We start from the raw sequence: 18,704 nt of genomic DNA, 5'->3' as shown, positions 1-18,704 counted from the left end.
GCCCTGAGCATTATGAACATACAGTCATCCAGAGCACGTTGCCTTCTATTTTTAATCCTCTGAGGCACTTTGCTTCTTGCCAGTGTCAAATGGAAATGGTTGGAAGGGGTGAGGCAACAGCCTGGGAAGTGCAAACTTACAGTCTATAAAAGGGGGCACTGCAGAACTTGGAGGGCTACAGCTCAGGTCTGTCAGTGTGAGGGACTCAGAATCAACAGCTCGTGTCAGGTTGGAAAACAGGATGGGGAACAGTGCAGCATACACCAAATAATGTGTGCTTTCAGGACACAGAACTGCATTCTTCCTCTGAGGAAATTGGGAGTGTAGGCAGACAACTTTTCAAGGGAGAATACTTGGGCTTGCTGAGATTAATAGCAAAAGCTCTTTTATTGCAGCATGAAGGCGTAAGATTTGCAAGTTGTGTCTTTGTGCAGCAGAGCAGGGAGCCAATATCCCTCCCAATATCACCCTTTCCATTTGGGCCCTACCATTACAGATTATTGTGAAGGGATCTAAACACCCCTGGGATCCAGGATCTTGCCAATGAAGAGGAGGGTCCCAGTGGTATCATCCCTCAGTACAAGAAGGAAAGGTCTGTCCACGTGGTATTCTATGGGGAAGGTCAGACGAGCAGCATTGGCCCCAGCGTTTGGTGTGGATCTTTCCCCATCCTCACCAAGCTCCAGCATTGCCTTGTGTTGCACATGAGATAGTCTCAGGGGTTTGGCAGAAATCTTGGAGAAATCAGGTGATGTGAAAAGTGATTGGAGCCCTGGAGGAAAGAGAGAAAGTTCCATTAGCTGGAGGCAAGGATTGCAGAAGGGGGAGCAGCACTGCTTATGTGTGATCCACGAGGGCAGGGAGCTGCTTGGGCAGAGTTTTTTGGGGGAACAGGGAGGAGCAGCTTCCATCTGCTTGTACTGAGCTTCACCCACATTCTCGGCAGCACTGCATGAGCTTGGTGGATGGATGTGATAAAAAGCTGAGAAGTCCTGGATGAAGGTCACAAAGGTGATTTGGTTGCTGGTGAAATCTCCACAACCATAATTAACAACCCACCAGCTTCATAATCTGAGAGCAGGAAGCAACTTGACCCCTGCTTTGAGCCCTGGCAGCCTGCAAAGGGGGTGTGATGCACATACTTGTCTCCTTTAGTGTGCTGCCAAGTGCCTCTTCATGGTTGAGCTTTAGTTTGGGCAGGCTCAGCACAGCGTGGACTGTCTTCAGCTCCTTGTCCACATCGTGGACAAACTCAGAAGTGAGGCTTTCCTCAATCAGAGTCATGTTCTGGGTCACCTTTGTAGGCAGGAAGAACATGGCACTGATTCCCTCTGTCAGGGGCAGCTGGGCAATCTGCAAGACAGAAATAAGAGAGATAAGAAAGGGTCACATCAATAATAAACAATTTTACCAATCTTGTACCAGGCAGAGGCCTGATTCTCAGGCTGGAATCTCAACCTTTGCAGTGAACATTTGATCTTTTTCCCTCTATGCTTTTATGTGACATGATGCTTCCTGACACTTCTGGCTTTTCCCCCAGGCTTTCATCCATCCTTGATGCACTCTTCCTGCTATGGAAGTGCTCTCTCACCTGCTGAATCCTGCAGCATTGCTTTGGGGAATTCTCACTTGAACACCTTTGAACTCATGCTCCAGGGAAAGATTGGTTGAAAGAGATAGAGATGGAAAACTTTTGAGAGCTGTGCCCTGCCCTTCTTGCCCAACTTTAAGTCAAACAACACAGGCTGGTAGGACCTGGGCATAATTTAAATTTTGGATTGCTTGTGACATAGCCTGGATAGAAGCAGAATATCCTAAGAGTCAACACTGCCTTTCAAAATAGGGATTGCAAAAGTAGCTGATAGAAGTAGCAAGGCTGAAATGGGTTAACAGGTAGGTGTAGCTGAACCTGCTCCTCAATAGGTTTAGGAGATCTTAGGCAATATTTGTTGTCTGACCTTGCAGTTGAGTTCTGAGTCAAAACCATATCTCAGGATGGCTTTGGGGTCTGACATCATGGACACCTTCACAGTCCTGTCCTCATCCAGGTGGAAGTCCTGCAGGGCAGTCCTCTTGGTGTCAAACTTGGTTTTCCATGTCCCTGGTTTATAAGAGAGAAAATGGAGGATTTTTATGGAATAATAGCATATGAAACCAGGCTTATGCCTGTGGCTGAATAATCTTGTTCTTTAATATACAGTATTTGTGCATTAAGGAGTTGAGGCATAACAGGAATAGAAATAGACTGATTGGAGCTACTGATTTACTGCCATCCTTGGCCCCTCCTTTTCATCTGAGAATTGGCTAAATGGCAAATAAATAATCAAGCCAGTGCATGGGTGGAGTAGCCATTGGGAAGCTGATGTCTACTGACATAATTACAAAACTATTTTAAAGGGTAACAATTGTGTTAATGGATAAAAAGTGCTGCTCTCCCCACCCTTTATTTTGCTCCTTGTCTCTAAGCAATAATTCTCCAGGACACTGGCTTACAGCATGTTTAAGAAAAGCTCTCTGGTATCAAATTGTTCCTTCTACAGTGGTAAGAAGGCTCAGAACACTCTAAGCTGTCCCTTCCCTAAATGGTAATATCCTGTCTCTGAATGAAGTTTTGTGAACTTAAACTTCCCTCTCAGATTCTTACTGCAAACAGGTCAAGATTCAGCTTCCCAAGAGTAATAATTCCTCCCTCAGGACTATTTTTATTCAGGTAGTGTACTTTCTTTTCCTTCCTTACTAAACATTCTCAGACACTTTCTTCTCACACTCTCTGTTTGACAGCCTGTTTGCTTTATTGGACGAGCATCCCTTCACATCTCTAACGTGCTTAATGGGTATTTTTTCTGTGTCCAAGCACCCAACATTCTTACCCTTGAAGAAAGCAGCCCCAGCAAGGAGAATGCTGACATCTGTGGGCATGTCCTTCATGAACCTCATGATCCTTCCCTTTGTCTGCTGTCGGACCCAGGTGTTGATTTCTTGGAGGTCCAGCTGGGTGTTGCCACTCAGTGCCCTTGGTCGCATCTTGTAGGACTTCTCGAGCTGGCTGTGAAATCCAGGCCTTGCCCTGAGTCCTGGGGAATAAAAACATGGATACTGCAGCTAGCTCCCTTATCCAAACAATCTCAAGGCAGCAGGTGGCAATCCAAAGCCCAGCAGCAGGTCTCTTAGAAAATATCTGTGCCTGTTTGTCTCCAGAAAACTGCTTTGAAGAGGAATATCTGAAAGCACATTAAGGAAAGTGATCCAAATCCTACAGCCACCCATGCAGAAGTATGGGATAACTTTGTTCTGAAAACTGAAAAAAGGAGATAAGAACTGAAGGCTTGGACACAGCCATTCCTACATCAGCCTTTCTTCTTTTCCCAGTCTGCTTTCTGAGTACAGCTTACTCAACCTATTGGATTCTTGGAACCAGCAGGTTCCAAAAGATAGCTCTTAGCATTCTCAGCAGCTGTTTATTGCATGCCAGAAGAAGACATTTCAAATAGCTCTGCAAGGAATTAAACAAAGGAATATGGCTGAGTGTTATCACAAATAGAAAATGTGATCTGTGGTTCCTGGAAGCCAGCAACACCTGCCAGACAGCCTGGAGTGAAGGTAAAATTATCAACAAGTTTCTTTTAGGTCTTCTGTGAGTTAACTGTTCTGTCACCAATGTCTTTGTGTGCATGTCTGGTCTTTTATTTAAGTGCACACAAACTTTCCAGCCTTTTTCTGGAGCAGCAAGAGCATTCCATGCCCTGTCTGCATCCTGGCTCAGCAGGATGCCAGACCTGTTAGTGCTGTGCTACTCAATGTGTTTTTATATATATATTCACACCAAAATAACTACTACTGACAGGTTTTTAGGTAAAATTTTATAGAGGGGAAGAAGGACTTTTACTTTTCTCCAAGATGATCCGGGAGGCACTTTTCATGCTCTTCTCTGGCCCAGTCACACTGCTCAGGAGCTCCTTGTAGGTGTCGTGGACCTCGGCCTTGTTGAGCAGATCATAGAAGAGGGCGCGAGAAATCACATCCTCAGTTCGTTCTCCAGCCCCTGCCAACGAGCAGGAAAACATGAGGGGAGGGCTGCCAAACCTGAGGGTGAGTGTGGAAATGGGGCAAAGAACTCACCAAGTGAGAGACCAGAAAGTGCAGTGGCCAGGCTGAAGGGAGACAGCAGCACGTTGGCCGTGGCTGTCCGGCTGGACTGCTGGCGGTACAGGTCGTAGCCAAAGTTGGAGACTGCAGCTGCCAGCTTGTTCACAGGGCTCTTGTAGAATGGATCTTCCTCTTCCTCACCAGCATTGGCTCCATCAGCTGTGGCAGAGTTCTGGCAGGTCCAAGGAGTGCTTTTGGTTAGACTTGCAGGTGTGGTAAACACTTCATAGGCAAACAACTACAGGTGTTTTTCTATGACCTACAGAAATATTGACTTAATCTTGCAGAGAGAGTAGGAACAGTTACTTTAATGCCAAAGGCAGTACTGAGTTTGAAATTCTGCCTCCTGGTCATCCCCTGATGTAACTACTGTGGTTTTATCCAGGTAAAGCAGGAGTTAGTCTCATTATGTTGCTAAATAAAATCCCAGTAATTTAGGAGGGTAGTGCTTAATCCTTTGGTAAGAATCTCTAAAATTGAATTACCTGCTCTGCACCTCTTCCTCTTGCTCTCTGCATATTGTCTACCACTCACCTGCTCAGTAGCTGAGTTCTGGGTTCTGCTTGGGACAGTTAAGAGACCCAGGAAAAGGAGAACCACTGGAACCTGCATGCCTGGACCTACAGAGTAAGAATATGACAGAGAGAATTTGAGCAATCAGATAAACACATCTCTACACAACTATTCCGTGTACCTGGCTGTGACAGGAGCTGTAGTGACAGATGCTGCTGCTTGTCCTTCCAGTTGTGAAACACACACCTGATGTGTGCCAGGTTTCCTTCTCTAGTTGAAAACATTCAGCCAGACTGGCCCCAGTGACTTTAAAATTGGGCAAGCACATGGTGTGGGTGTGCCTGAGCACAAAAGCAGATGTGTGTGGCCCAAACCACACCGATGCTGGCAGTTATTGAGTGCCAAGGTCCAGAAAACACCAAATCATTACTTCTGAGTCTTAGGCTTCAGAAAAATTCAAGACTTCATTTATAAAAAGTACCAAATCCATACTGCTGAATGGGGCAGAAGGCAGCACTGACTGGTTACTGTTTTGATATACAAATCACCTGCCTCAGGCAGTAGTTTGCTGTTTCTTGTGTCTACATGTACCTGTGTCCATTCCTTGCTTCTTATTTGCAATCTGATGAAGTAAAATAGAAGAGGTTTCTTGACAATAAGGAAGCCTGGAGAAGTGAAAGGCAGAGCTTGGCTTATTCAACATTTTTAATGGAGGTGGGAGAAAACTACCAAACTCCCCAGAGCTGTTCCTTCTGTGGAATCCACTTCTCATCACTCCAGTCCTGGGATGAGTGGCCCTTCCAGACAGATCTGTCTGTCCAGAAGGGCACTGAGTAACCCAGGGCTTTGCTGTGGGTAAACAGAGCTACTGAAGTGTCCTGCCCCCAAGGACAGACGCCACTGAGGCTGGTCTGAAGCAATGTTTAGATAGATTCCCAGAAATTAAAGGAAGAGGGTTGTGTTTAACTAACCCCTGTCATCCAGGCAACTAGAGAAATCAGAGGAAGAACATGTGTTTCAGATTAAATTCAGCTACAAAGAAAACATGCCTGCTGCTAGAAATACATATGGTGACAACAGCCCCAGCTCAAGACCCCATTCAGGCAGAGTGAGAGGCAGTTTGCTGTTTCCCTTCCCTGCCTTTTCTCCTGGAGGCAGCTCTCCCTTGGACAAAAAAGCATCACAGGGGAGGTTTTAAGCTCTCATCTGTGTTCAGCCAGTCTAACACAAGTGGTACCCTCTTTCCCCCCTGCACTTGCATCCTGCAACCTGCTGCCATCCCAACTGCAGAATGGGTGAGGTTTCTGGTGCAGAAGATGTGGATCAAGAGGATTTACTGTCTGGTGTATCTGGTGGTGTGATAGTGGGTATGATGCTGGGATTGCTCCTATCATTCCAGAGATTTACAGTGCACAGGCACCATGCTGGAAGAGAGATGCCAGAAGACCTGCATGAGTCGAAGTCAAGCAGGCTAAGCAAGGGCTCTGTGAGGATGCCTGTGCCAAGCTGCACTCCTGCATGCTGAGAGGAAGAGGTTTGGCCCAGTCAAGCTTAGAGATGAAGCTTTTCCATGGAGCATAACCTTTTCTCTGAAGAAAAAGAAAATAATCTCAGCACAGCCTCTGCTTCCAGCTACACTGAGCTCCTGGGAGCATGGAAGCAGAGATTGGTTTTGCAGATTGTATTGTTTTTGCCAGTACTGTCACCAGCTTCATATTTCTCAGACTTCGCCAAAAAGCAATTTCCATTTTAAAAAGACAAAGCCTTTTGCGTTTGAATTGGCCTGAACATCTGGATTCTATTTGTATTTCTCTTAGCACACAGCCAGAAATGCAGAGAAAAGAATTTGGTTGGATCGGAGGTGGGATGCTTTCAGGCATGATATTAAAATCTGTGGAAGGAGAAGAGAAGGAGCAACAGCGAGTGATGTTACAGTCAAAAGGTACAGGAAAAAAACCTTGAGAAATGAGCTGAGAAGGAACTTTGTGTCTGGGAGTGGTCGATTTGTGAAGGCCTGCAGGTGCAAAGGAAATATTTTACTTTCCACCTACAGTGGGACAAGTCTCTCACATCATTTATAAACAGTTCTGACTTTAGAGGTGCTGTGAAACAGGACCCATGAGTTCAGACTGCTCGCTCTGCTTGTTCCACAGCTCCTGGAGCATCCTGCAGCCACCAGCTCCAGAGGATTTCACTGTCACACCATCACAGACAAAGAACATGTTCCCAACTGCAAGGCAGATGCTTGAAAGGCAGAAAACCCACCCCAGTTCCCAAGCACAGCTCAGCCCCGGGGGCAAAGCTGATGCTGGTGGCTCCCCATCCTTGGTGAGGTCTCTTGGTGGGAATCCCACCTGCAGAAGAACTATTCTTCCCGTTTCCCAGGTCCTCGGAGAGCTGCCCAGCCTCAGCCTCTGCCCTGTGCTCCCCTGGCCGCCGGCAGTGGCACAGCTGAGCTGTCCCTGAGCTGTCCCTGAGCTGTCCCTTACCTGGGGCTCCTCTCGGCCGCTTCTGTCAGGGCTCCCAGCGGGTGCGAGTCGAGGACAGTGTGGGTTTGGTGCAGCCACATCTGCTTTTTGCTGCTTCCCCCAGCCCAGCCTTCGGCAGGCTTCAGGTTACAGCTTCCCAGGGCTCTCTTAAAGTGCTCTGCTCCCATTTTCTGCCCCTGCCACCCTCGCCCTGAATTGCACTGATTTTTCAACACTTTTTTCGCCCCAAAACAAATCCCCGTGCTAAGGGCAGCCTGGTGGGTAAAGCACAGGTAGGAAAAGCAAACACTCCCTGCCCTGTTTGAGCAAATCTTTTATCCCTGCAGTTCTGCCACAGGTCACGTCAGGGAATTCCTTCTGTCTCAGAGGTATGGTTAATGCAGTAGTGTTTAATGGATTTATAGATTTATGTCCAAGATTTAATGGAGAGACTGTGGAAACTGGATTCTGTTGTTTGAGGCAGTTAAGATGCTGGGAACTGCTTGTGTCCAGTGATAGTTACTAGTTAACAAGAAATCATTAACTGGCTTAAAGTTTTTGGCTGAAAAGAGAGGCTGGAAAGCCAAGGACTTGTTAAAAAAGAAGATGAATTAAGAGAATCTTGTAGAAGCTTTCAGAATGATAAATGATATGGAGAAAGGAAAGAGACGAAAGGGACAGAGGAGTTCCATTATTATTTTCCACAGAGGGCTCAAGGGGAGCACCCACCCGTGCACACTTAAATCAAGGGAGAGTATTTTTAAACAAGTATTAATTTGTAAAACTCATTATAAATAGATATTGCAGAAGATGAAAGATAAATATAGATTTGAGGTAAAAAACCCAACCCAACCCTTATTAGTGGAAGAAAAGTCCCCTGAAGGCTACAGCTAGAGAACAGCAGGTTTTCCTTGACCCTTGCCATTCTTTTTGTTTTTTTTCAGCCATGGTTACTGGAAGGAGCAAGATACTGGGCTAACTGGACATGTAGCTAACCAGATCCAGGATACTGGGCTAAGTGGACATGTAGCTAACCAGATCCAGCTGTTTTTCTGTTTGCAAACACTACAGTGATATCAGGGCCCCCAGTCTGGGACACCTCTTTGGGCTCACTGCCAGCAGGTACCGAGGAGCTCCTCCCAGGTGAGCACTGAGCTCATCCAGTCCCTCAGCAAAGGGGAAAGGATGGGCTCAGAGATGCATTAGCTGCTGGTTTTGCAAGCCAGGAGAGCAGATCAGGTGTGTCCTGTGATTAGTCAGTGCTTCAAAGGCCACCCCTCCTAACAAGAGGGGTAGCAGCTCTGCTTTCAGCTGCTTCTCAGCTTGTTCTGTGCAAAATCATCTGCAGAGAAAAGATTGTACTTGTTCTTCTTCCATTCTCAGCTCAGGAATGGGGATGTTGGCTGTGGAGATGTTTTCTGGTGGTTTTCATCTCTTTGTGATACCTTGTTTGTGGCATTAAAATGCCCTTTATGGAAGGACCACTTGAGAAGTTTTTATGTCTTGTCTCTATCATCAAAAGAAAATCCACCTGTTTAAATACAGGTTTGGTTTTAAAACCATTTAAATCAGAGTGGTAGCTTCACAGAATGTTATTACAGACCAAAGCCAGCTTTATTCCTGTAGGTTAAGGTTATCCCTGAAATGGTGCATTAAACTCATCTAACAAAATCAGTTTTATTAAATCAATACAAACATTTTGCTGTTGTTCTGGTTTGGTCTCAGCATGCTCTCTGACAAGGTTCACCTCTACTATGGAAGTAGTGGTGATATGAATTTGCTCTAGGGAAGGAAAAAATACATCTAATATGAAAGAAGCTGGGACTTATTTGATATTCTGAGCCAGTGGTGCAGATGGATAGAGCAGACACCCTGTGCTAGTCATGTCTTTTCAGAATACAGCTCCGTCAAAATGAAAGCTTTAGCAATGCAAAGTGGAAACTCCTGAGCAGAAACATTAATATTACTTTGCATTTTACAAACTGCCTCTTCTGGAAAGTCAGTGGAGTGAAAAAGAGTCTTATGGTTGGTGTAACTGATAATTTGTTGAGCGAAGCACAGTCATGAAGGGCTGCTGTACTGTCAAATAAGATGAAATTAATAGTTTGACAAGAATAGCTTGGAGGAGGAGTGATGGCAGCAAGACAGAAAATAGGAAATAAGAACCAAGCTGTTCAGGAAACTGAGAACAAGGGAAAAAACTTTATAAAAGCAGGAGCTGGAGGGCAGAGGCGTGAAAAGGAAAACCTGAGCTTCAAATTTTGCAGCGGTCGCAGTGCAACAGGGTGGCATTCAGGGATGTTACAGTAGCCAAAGACTTACCTAAGGCATGGAATGGTATTTCTGAATACTAGGAATGAATCTGTATCAATAAATAAGCTAAAATGTTCCCTGTGGGCTAGAGCTGTGCCCTCTAGTAAGAAAGGCTGAATTCTTGTGGGTTTACTTGTTAAAATTGCAGGGCTCTGTAATTACAGCCTCTTTCTGAAGGGTTTGTGTCATTACATTGGTTAGAGGGGTAGGCATTATCTTCGGCCATTCTTCCCCTTTTAGACTGGAAGAAATGCATAATTGGAGGTTGGAGCCAGGACTTTTTATTCCCCAAAGTTGCCTGCATCCCCAAAATTCATGGTTAGTGAGTCAGTCCTGCTCTTATGCCAGCAGATGGTGCAGACTATTCAGGGACAGAGGCTCCCAGAAGCATTCTGCTCCTTCCTTTGAGGGAAGGCAGCCTTCCCAAGTGAGGAAAACACTGCCAGAAGGATGGCCCTTGGGCTCTCTCACTGCTGCTCTGCAAGAGCAGAGCACTATCCTTTCTACCCAGCAGCTGAGGGGGTTTGGAAGCAGAAATTACTATGGACAGGAGTTGTTTTGTACAAAAGTACTCATGAGTTTGGCCAGTATTTTTAAGTGGCTTGGTTGGGTGGAGGGACCCCAAAATTCCTTTATAGAATCCTAAAACGGTTTGGTTTGGAAGGAATCTTAAAGATCATCTTGTTCTGACCCCCCTGCCATGGGCAGGGACACCTTCCACTGTCCCAGGTTGGCCCAAGCCTTGTCCAAGCTGTCCTTGGACATTTCCAGGGATGGGGCAGCTTCTCTGGACAATCTGTGCCAGGGCCTCATGGGCTTTTAGGGCACTGCTGCACTGGAACAAGGACCCCCTCAGGCCAGAGGAAAGCTGTAACAGGACATTGTCTTTTGCCAAAACAAAAGCCGTGACATTCAGCTACAGGTGTCAAAATCATTCCTCCTTTCCCTGGAAGCTGTCCCAGCCATCCACAGCATGAATACCGTGGAGCCAGGAGTGTCCCAGTGAAGAACAAACCACAGGTAACAGATGCCAGATCAGCACCTTTGACCCTCTGAGCAGATCCCAGCACTTGTCAGGTTTTACCCAAGAGAAAGGTTAAGGGCTGTTACATCTTTGCTCATCCCTGCTTTGCTGCTCACAGGCCAAACACCCTCCTGACCCTGTGCCACTGAGCTCATGCCCTATCTCAGGGAATTCTGCCATCTCACAAAGCCAGCTCTGACCCAGAGGGCATCTATCCCCTCCAAGCTTGCCAGGGGTGATGCCCAAAACTTGCTGGACTTAGTCCTTGGAGAGTCTTTACAGATTTGCCATTTCACCTCACGCCCCTGTTCCCTGTGACAAGGTGCAGCAAAAGGCAGAACCTTTGCCACAGCCCCTCCTTTCTTTTCTTGTGTCATGCCCAGATTTTTTTCCACCCAATCTCTGCAATTACTAAATTTCTGTGCCTTTTTCCTTTCTCTGATGGGTCCTTCAATGCAACACCTTCAGCAAATATATTCTGCTTTATTCTTTATTATTCTGCCAACATAAAAATTACTAAAAAACACTTTATAAAATATGCCTTGAAAAATCTAGCATTACCCAGCCTCTAGAGGAAGGGCTGGAGAGAAGGATTCAAAGGGAGGGGGTTTCCTACTCCAGAGCCTCCTACATCAGATCCAAATAGCCAAGGAATGGGAAAAGGGAATCTTTGAAAAGAACCCATGCCTGGAAGTGGCTGTGACTCATCCTAGAGAAGACAACTGGTTTCTCGTCCAGTTGCTCTGGAGGTCGTTGCCTAGGTGGGCACAGATGGTTTTCAGAGGAACACGGAGGGATTCGTGTTCCCGGGAGCTGCGGAAGGAAGAGCCACATTAATACAGCCCTGGCTGATGTCCAAGCTGCCAGATGCTAATGATGATTCCAGGCTACAGGGGACTCTAATAAGATCTTAATGAAGACTCTAATAACAGTCTGGGGACAAGAAAGTCTCCCTTCCATGACTGAGAGCCCTGGAAGGGAAATCCAGGCAGAACAAGCTTTTCAGGTTCAACAGAGGGGAGCCTTAGCCTGGAGAAGCTCATCAGGGCTGGAATGGGCTATCCCAGGACTGGTCTCTAGGGATCTGTAAAGGGAAACAGCAAGGAATTGCCCCCTGTGGCCTCAGAGGGGCAGGAGACCTCTCTCAGCTGGTCCAGAGGGTCAGGCAGGAGTCCCAGAACACTCAGGCTCTGCCCTCTGCTATTTGGGCACGCGGTGCTCATTGGCATCCGTGGCTTCACGTGAGTCCTGTGCGTCTCGGATCTGGGGAGCAGCATCTGGGTTGGGGTTCTGGACACTGCCAATGAAAAGTGGGATCCCTGTTTCATCCTCAAAGATGATGAAGACAAAGGGCCTGTCGAGGCTGAAGGCAGAGCCTGAGCGTGACAGCATGACACTGGTGGCAGCAGATGCTTCCACCCCATCTTCTTTAAGCTCCAGGGTGGCCTGGTGCTGTATGCTGGACACAAAGAGAGGCTCCTCTGTGATCTTCTGGAAATTCGGGCTCATGAACAGCTCCTGGAGGCCTGCAGAGAAATGAGACCAAGTTGGTGCCACAAGTTCTGAGTTTTCTCAAAGCTCAGAAGAAAGCAATTCCCTGCCCAACGTGGAGCACTGGAGAACTGACAAGAGAAACAAAATTTCCACCTGTTTAAGAATAGTAGTGTAAGAACTTGAAGTCATCCTTAAAAAGCAGCAGCAGGTCTGAAGACTCTTTCTAGCTTGGCTGGAAACACTTCTACAGAGATAATTTTTTTAAGCAATTCTTTGCAAAACAAAGTGAACTCTTAAATTATTCTCATCTGGAAAGGCAGCACATGGTGTTTCATTTCAGCTCCAGGTTTTGTGATCTGCATTTTCTCTGTTGGCAATTCCCATGTCCTGGACACTGAATTAAATGATAAAGTAAGAGCCTGAGATTGATGCACGGGGGAAGTTGGTCTTGGCTACAACAGGAAGAACTCGTAAAGACTGTGAGAAGCTGTGAATCCTCTGTAGTATCATCTTGTTGGAGCAAAACATTTGGTGCCAGGCAAGCAAGGAGTAAGGAGGAGGAGAGGAAGAAGAGCTGGGAGAGTTTGGAGTTCTGGAGCAAGCTGTGAGGCACAGCTTTAGAAACAAGGGTGTCAGTGAACAGATTGATCAGCTCCTCTCGTTCCCTGCCAGAGGCCTTACCCATTTGGCTGAGAACCTGGTTGAGTTCCAGCTGGTAGTCCAACTTTATTTTGGGGATCTTCACTGTGGTGGGCACCTCTCTGGGGAAAAGCCTGCAGAGTTGTTTGTAAGGGAAGTTCTCCAGCACGTGAGAGGTGTTCTGGGTGTTGTGGTTTGGTACAATGACCACAAAGCTCACATTGTTCTTAAAGGGAAACTTGGCCACCTGGAAATAAAACCAACCAGAGGAGAATTCAGGGAAAAAGAAGGGAAGTCCAGAAAGTGATGCTTTTAATTTAGTCTTTTTCTAATTGGTCTACAGGGCCCAGATGAAAACAGCCTGGTAAAAAGGAGGAATCTGATTTTGCCAGAGGAGAATTTATTGGAATAACAGCTTTAGATTTTAGTATTAGCCACTGGCTGGTAAAAATTGAGCACATGGCAGAGTGAAAGCTCACGTGCACAAGCTTGCCCCACTCTGGATTCCAAAAAACTCCAACAGCACATTGTCTGAGGGAATTCCTTTCCATATTTCCTCATTTATCTTTAACTCAGGGCCTTAAAATTCTATTAATTCCCAGTTAGTTGGAATATCTCTTTGTGGTTTTTCCTAAAGATTAAAAGTGAAGTTTCAACATTCTTGCTGGAAGCAAGGGCAAAGAATGATTATTAAATTTTTGTGTGCTATGCCTGTTAAAAAGAACATTTGTTTTTTTTGGAGGGAAAGCTTGCAGTTGGTAAAATACCACAGCAAGAGGAAATTCCAGTGAAAATTTGATGGACTCCTGAGAGATCCCTACCTGAATATCCTGGGACTCCAAAGTAAACCAGCTCAGGGGGTACAGGTGGGCTTTCATCATCTCAACTGGGACCACAAACTCATTGTCAAGGTGGAATACATCTGGCCCAGTCAAGCTTGCATTAAACTTATTCCTCCAAAACCCTGTAAAAAAAATTTTTTTTGAAAGTGATGGAGTTAAATTTGAGTAGGAAACCAGAAACTGCTGAGCTGACACTCCTCCTATCTTGAGTTCTCTAACAAGGCCAATAGTGACCAGGGAAGTGAAAATACAGCAAAGAGAAGTCAGTAGCAAGGCTGGAAGAGCCCTAACAGCAGGAAACTCTTATCATCCAGAGAGAAACTATGGAATAACAAAAAGAACATGGATTAATCCTTATGCCTCAGTGTGGGAGACTACTGAAGGCTATGGAGATAAAAGAGACTATGTTTGTGCTTTGAAAAATGGGGAGTATTGCCTCTGTGCTGCAGAGAGGGAAACACTGCTCCAACACCAAGGTAAAACATTTGTAGATTTACACTGGAAGTGTTTGGTCTCTGCACAGCCCTCAGGGAATTAAAAAAGGAAGATGTGGCCGACCACTGTGCTGTAGTCAAAGAGAAATCCACAGAAGCTGCCTCTGAGCTCTGTGGTGGGTGTGCAGAGCTGCAAACGACCTGGCTCATCATTTAGGTTAGAAAAGACCTTTAAGATCACTGAGTGGATGAGCAGGGATGTGCCATTGCCTGGGATCCTGAACCAGGAGGCAACGATACTGCAGGTCCCACCTGCTGTGTCCTGGCTCTGCTGTCAAGTAACATTTTTAGCACATGTGAAGCAGTTGGGAATCATTACTGCAAAGAAACCTAAGCAAGAGGAACAGCAGATGCACAAGAACAAGCAGATTGCCTAGCAGGAAGCGAGGAGAAGAGAGGCTGTGCAGCTACAGGGCTTGCAGAAAACTGGAGTTCTAACTATTTCCTCTTGAAAAAAATAAGGAAGGCCTATGGAGCTCACCGTGGAAATAGATGGCATTGAGCAGGAGCATCACTGTGTTTTCAGGGAGCTGCTGGAGGAAGGAGGGAATGTGCCCACGAGTGGCTTCCTTTATCCAGTTGTTTATGGCCGTGAGGTCATCCTGATTGATCCCAGAAAGGGTCTTGGGCTTTGCTCCATAGAATTTCTCTGAATCTTCCAGGAACTTCTTTTTCACCTCAAACCCTGGCAAAGGGGAGGAATGATGAAACAGATTTGCTCAGCATGGTATGACATTCCCCAAGAGGAGGAAATAGGGGAAATGGATGTCTCCAGGGTGCTGCCATCACTCTCTCTGTGACTGGGAGGTTTGTCCTACACCAGTCCAGCCCCCCTGGGCCACCTCTCACCTTTCTGCAGGTACAGACGTGACCCGAGGCTGAGGGTGGACTCTGTGAGCCTCCTGCGAAGGGTGCCCAGCATGTGGTGGAGGCAGGGCACTGCCTCCAGGTGCATCACCTCCAGCAAATGCTTCTCTGTCTGATTTGCTGCTCCTAAAAATCAAATTTCTGTTAGGTCTCATGCCCGTGGAGCGGAAAACAGGGATGTTACTCTGTTAGAAACACGCTGTGCCTCACAAAAGAGGCTGGAGAAATCTGAGAGTCGGAGCCTCAGAGGGCAGCTTCAATTGTAATCATGCCTAATTAAAGCTGCAGGAGCAAGGATAAGTGGAAGGGACTGTATTTCATTTGCATCTGGTTGCTCGTGGCTCTGAGAGAGGAAATGGGGAAGGGCAGAGAGTGGTGGTTTGGCCACTCAGAATTACCCAGAGCCAGGTGAGACAAGGCGAGGGCGATGCTGAGCGGGGACAGGATCACGTTGCTTCTCTTGGACTCCAGCTGCACCTCTCTCAGGAGATCAATGCTGAATCTCATCATGCCATCTGCCAGCCTCTGGCTCTTCTTCCAAGTCATCTCACAGCTTTTATCTCCAGCCTCTCCTTCCTCTTCAGAAGAGGCATTTTTCCCAGGTGATTTCTTTCCACGACAATTCCCAACCCCAGCTACAGCTTCTTCTTGTGAGTTCCAGTCATCCCTCATGTGGGTGGTGGGGAATGCTGACATGGGTCCATCGTTCTCCTGGAAGCTGTCATAACTAAATTCTACTATCTTTCCTTCTGGCAGGGTTGGGATGGCTCCCAGCAAATCCGACTTTTGTGCAATTCCAGCACTTTTCACATCCTGGGGAGAAACAAGGATAACACTGGGAAAGCAAGAGCACAGTGACACCCTCATGGGCTTTCATTGCACACCTAAATGGGCAGAGCTGGAATCCTCTGCTCTGGTGCTGGTTTTGCTTCAGTTTCTCTTTAACCCTGAGAATAATGATTTGAGGGAATGGCTATGGAAAATAGGTCTTGTATCCTCTGAAAATGGACCCAGTGAGGGTCTGGCAGTGGTTCCTCCTCCACTCAGCTCTTAGGAAAGCTTGAGGGCAAGACCTACCACCAGCTCAGCACATATCCTGTGCCTTCAGCATTTACAGATCCATCATCCTCAGCCTTGATTTCATTTCCTCCCCTCACATATTTTAGCAGTGCCCACCTGACTCACACTCACACAGAAGGTCAGACCCTTCTGCTGCTGTCACAGCCCTGATCCAGTTTGGCTCAATTCCTCCTTCAGGCATCTGTGTTTTCTTGACCTGTGTGTTCTATTCCATCCCTCTTCTTTCCAAATTTCCTCATTTTCCACTCTTCTAAGCTTTAGCCTTTAGCACTGCCACTACTCTCCTCACATTTGCATGATCTGAAACATCCCAGGCTCAATGGGTTGGATCAGCTACGGGTCTTTCTCCCTGTCACCATCACAGCTGGTGGTTTCCCTCACCTTTCCTTAGCAATCAGAAATTAAATCATCCACCTGCCAGCCCCTGTACACACCAGTACTGATGGTAACTCCAGGCTCTGCTCAGTTATTTAGGGTGGAGCTCCCAGCCTGAAGGAGCACAGTGTTGGCAGCAGCTGGGAGTAAAGCCTGCAGAAAGATGGACTTTCTCATGGCACTGGCACTGCCTGGGCTCATCCCTTCTCAGGAAAAACTGCAAATCCACAGCCTCACTTCAGCCCCCTTGGGTGAAACCTGTCAGTGCTTACCCTCAGCTTCCCATCTTTGTCCAGGAAGAGATGCTGCTGGTCAATGGCATGTGCCAGCTGTGGGGGTGGGAAAATCAACAAAGAAACAAAGTCAGGTCTCTCTGAATTTCCAGAGTGTGAATTCCCTGCTCCCACTGCAGTCCTGGCTGTAGCAGTCCCCACAAGGCAACAGCACAGGCAGGATTTTGGGATGCAGACCCAGGGATGGCGAGGTCTGACACGGGGAGGTGGAAGTGAGGAGCAGCTGGGAGACACTGCAAACACTGGATTTGTTTAGAAAGGGGTCAGGCCAGCCTGGCACAAAATAATGGATCCTTTTGAGAGTGAGCAGTGGGGTTTTGCAATCTCAGTTCTGACAGGGATCCAGATTTAAAAGTGGGGGGGGGGGGAGGAAAAACCTGCTTTTCAAAAAGCTCCTGTTTACTCCTGAAGGTCATGGTCACCAAATACAGTTGAGGTCAAGTTCCGAAACAAAAGCTTCTACAGAAATGTGAATAATAAGAACATCCACAACTATTTTAGCTGGGTAGAAGATCAGAAACCTTGCTGGTGAAGCCCCCAGCAGTATCCTCAACCTCTTTGCCTTCCAGGGCTTCTCTGGGTGGTATTTGCCCCATGGTCTGGCTCAGGGAGCCACCACCCTTCCCTTGCTCTTTGCTGGAGTAGCAACTTACCCTTGGGAGGCTGTACAGAGCAGCCAGGCAGAGCAGCCCCCAGAGGAACCCCATTTTCCTGGAACAGAAGGACCAGCCGAGAGAGGAGTTATTTCCAGCTGTGAGCTCAGCCTATTCAGGTCTACAGGGAGAAAATTATCAACCTGGCCAAACAGGTTGGCACAGGAGCTCATGGAAAGCAATAGGGAGATGAACAATGCTGCAAAGAAACAACACAGAGCTCCTGGGTCTGGTGCCAAGGCAGGGAAATCAGAGAGGAGCAGGGGCCCACAGTGGAGCTGCAGCTCGGATCCTGCCTGTCTGACCCTGCTGCCCTGGTTTCTCTGCATTGCAAATGGTATTTCCCTAATCAGTGCTGCACACACTGTGCCTCTGGAAGGAGAAAAGAGCCTTTCTGCTCCTTTCCCATGGAAACCACTGGGATACAGGCACAGCATCCTCAGCTGTGCCCCAGGCTCTTGGGAGAAGGGCTACTGACCTGCAGGTGCTCAGCAAGTGCTTTCTGGGAGGGAATTTGCACGTAAAAAGTGAAATGCCAGAGCAGTTTCCCAGCACTATGTCCTGGAAGAGGCAGTCCTCCCCTTCCCAGCACTCATCTTCCCCCTTTGCTGGCAAACCCCGCCTCTCCCCCCTCCGTGCTCCAGTTCCAGTGTGGGACAGGGCTTCCAGGGTCATGGGCAAAACCCCACCCATTCCCTGGCCAACGCTTCACCCAGCTACTTTTCCCTTTCAGACAGAAATAAAATACCTTCTCCTTTTCATAAAGCCTCCATGCCAAAGCCCTGCCCTCTGCATGGTGTCCACATTTAATTCCTGGGGCTGCTTTCCACTCCCCAGGTTTCCTTACTTCACCCAGAACTGCTGGGCTGAGAAGAAGATAACTTGAGGCCAGTTCACTCTTCCCCTTCCTTCACCCCAAATCCTGCAGTCACATAGAACTCCCAAATATCCCTTTTATTCCCTGCTGCTGCCCATCCTTTAACCCTCTGCCAAATTCACCCCTTTCTCCCAGAGGGCCGTTGCAGGAACTCTCATTTCTATCAAATCCTTTGGTTTGTCCCTTACCTGAGGTTGTTCACGTCCACGTTGGAGCTGGCACCTGCTTTAGCCTGCCCAGCAGCTCTGCATGGGGCACACACAGCTCTTGTCCAGCCCCCCCTCCCAGCAGCAACCTTCGGCACCACCCCCTGTTTGAGAATTTGGCAGGCAAATATTGACCCACAGCATCCGGGTAAACATTTGTCTGGGGGAGAAGAATGAATTTGTGGTGCATTTGGAGATGGGGATACACTTTTGGGCTGCTGTACCTTCAAGACAACCTTAACACCGAGTTTACCAGATCCAAAATTCCCCCCCCCAGGCAGAAGTAATTTGCAAGTGGCTCCACTCTGCATGCACTCCTCATGCACTGCTAGCAATATTCTCTTTTATTCATAAACTTCAGTGAAAATGCAGGGCTCGGTGTTTATTGCCACAGGGTTCTCTGGTTTGGGAATTTTCTTT

At 47.2% G+C, this 18,704-nt stretch overlaps 2 protein-coding genes across 3 annotated transcripts; both read right to left on the bottom strand.

Moving 5' to 3' along the window:
- Positions 1 to 353: 353 nt before the first annotated feature.
- SERPINF1 (serpin family F member 1) lies at positions 354 to 7,252 on the bottom strand. Its single transcript, XM_021550914.3, has 8 exons — positions 7,149 to 7,252; positions 4,681 to 4,766; positions 4,120 to 4,318; positions 3,887 to 4,042; positions 2,871 to 3,074; positions 1,959 to 2,101; positions 1,143 to 1,353; positions 354 to 772 (listed from the first exon to the last, which is right to left on the bottom strand). Exons 2-8 carry the CDS (start codon positions 4,756 to 4,758, stop codon positions 513 to 515), a joined length of 1,251 nt encoding a protein of 416 aa, XP_021406589.2. The 5' UTR covers positions 4,759 to 4,766; positions 7,149 to 7,252; the 3' UTR covers positions 354 to 512.
- A 3,688-nt stretch (positions 7,253 to 10,940) lies between these two features.
- Positions 10,941 to 18,344, bottom strand: SERPINF2 (serpin family F member 2). Of its 2 annotated transcripts, none has more exons than XM_021550871.3 (9): positions 18,267 to 18,344; positions 17,202 to 17,259; positions 16,528 to 16,584; positions 15,199 to 15,613; positions 14,783 to 14,926; positions 14,415 to 14,618; positions 13,419 to 13,561; positions 12,640 to 12,844; positions 10,941 to 11,990 (listed from the first exon to the last, which is right to left on the bottom strand). In XM_021550871.3, the coding sequence occupies exons 2-9, from the start codon at positions 17,253 to 17,255 to the stop codon at positions 11,665 to 11,667; spliced, it is 1,548 nt and encodes a 515-aa protein (XP_021406546.2). In that variant the 5' UTR covers positions 17,256 to 17,259; positions 18,267 to 18,344; the 3' UTR covers positions 10,941 to 11,664. The 2 variants fall into 2 exon arrangements, with proteins under 2 accessions (XP_021406546.2, XP_031362324.2); XM_031506464.2 differs by lacking the exon at positions 18,267 to 18,344 and adding an exon at positions 17,680 to 17,793.
- Between the last annotated feature and the right edge of the window lie 360 nt (positions 18,345 to 18,704).

The sequence above is a fragment of the Lonchura striata genome, chromosome 20 (assembly GCF_046129695.1).
Source record: "Lonchura striata isolate bLonStr1 chromosome 20, bLonStr1.mat, whole genome shotgun sequence".
Lineage (NCBI taxonomy): Eukaryota > Metazoa > Chordata > Aves > Passeriformes > Estrildidae > Lonchura > Lonchura striata.
This window is presented reverse-complemented; position numbering and strand designations above follow the sequence as displayed.

What these genes read in the sequence shown, in the direction of transcription:
- SERPINF1 (XM_021550914.3), bottom strand. Translation starts at nt 4,758, where the DNA reads ATGCAGGTTCCAGTGGTTCTCCTTTTCCTGGGTCTCTTAACTGTCCCA. An exon ending in ACTTTCTGGTCTCTCACTTG is followed by an intron (nt 4,043 to 4,119) that starts GTGAGTTCTTTG and finishes GCTCGTTGGCAG; the next exon opens with GGGCTGGAGAACGAACTGAG. An exon ending in CAGCACACTAAAGGAGACAA is followed by an intron (nt 773 to 1,142) that starts GTATGTGCATCA and finishes TCTTTCCTCCAG; the next exon opens with GGCTCCAATCACTTTTCACA.
- SERPINF2 (XM_021550871.3), bottom strand. Translation starts at nt 17,255, where the DNA reads ATGGGGTTCCTCTGGGGGCTGCTCTGCCTGGCTGCTCTGTACAGCCTC. An exon ending in CTTGTCTCACCTGGCTCTGG is followed by an intron (nt 14,927 to 15,198) that starts GTAATTCTGAGT and finishes TTTGATTTTTAG; the next exon opens with GAGCAGCAAATCAGACAGAG. An exon ending in TGGAGTCCCAGGATATTCAG is followed by an intron (nt 12,845 to 13,418) that starts GTAGGGATCTCT and finishes TTTTATTTCCAG; the next exon opens with GTGGCCAAGTTTCCCTTTAA.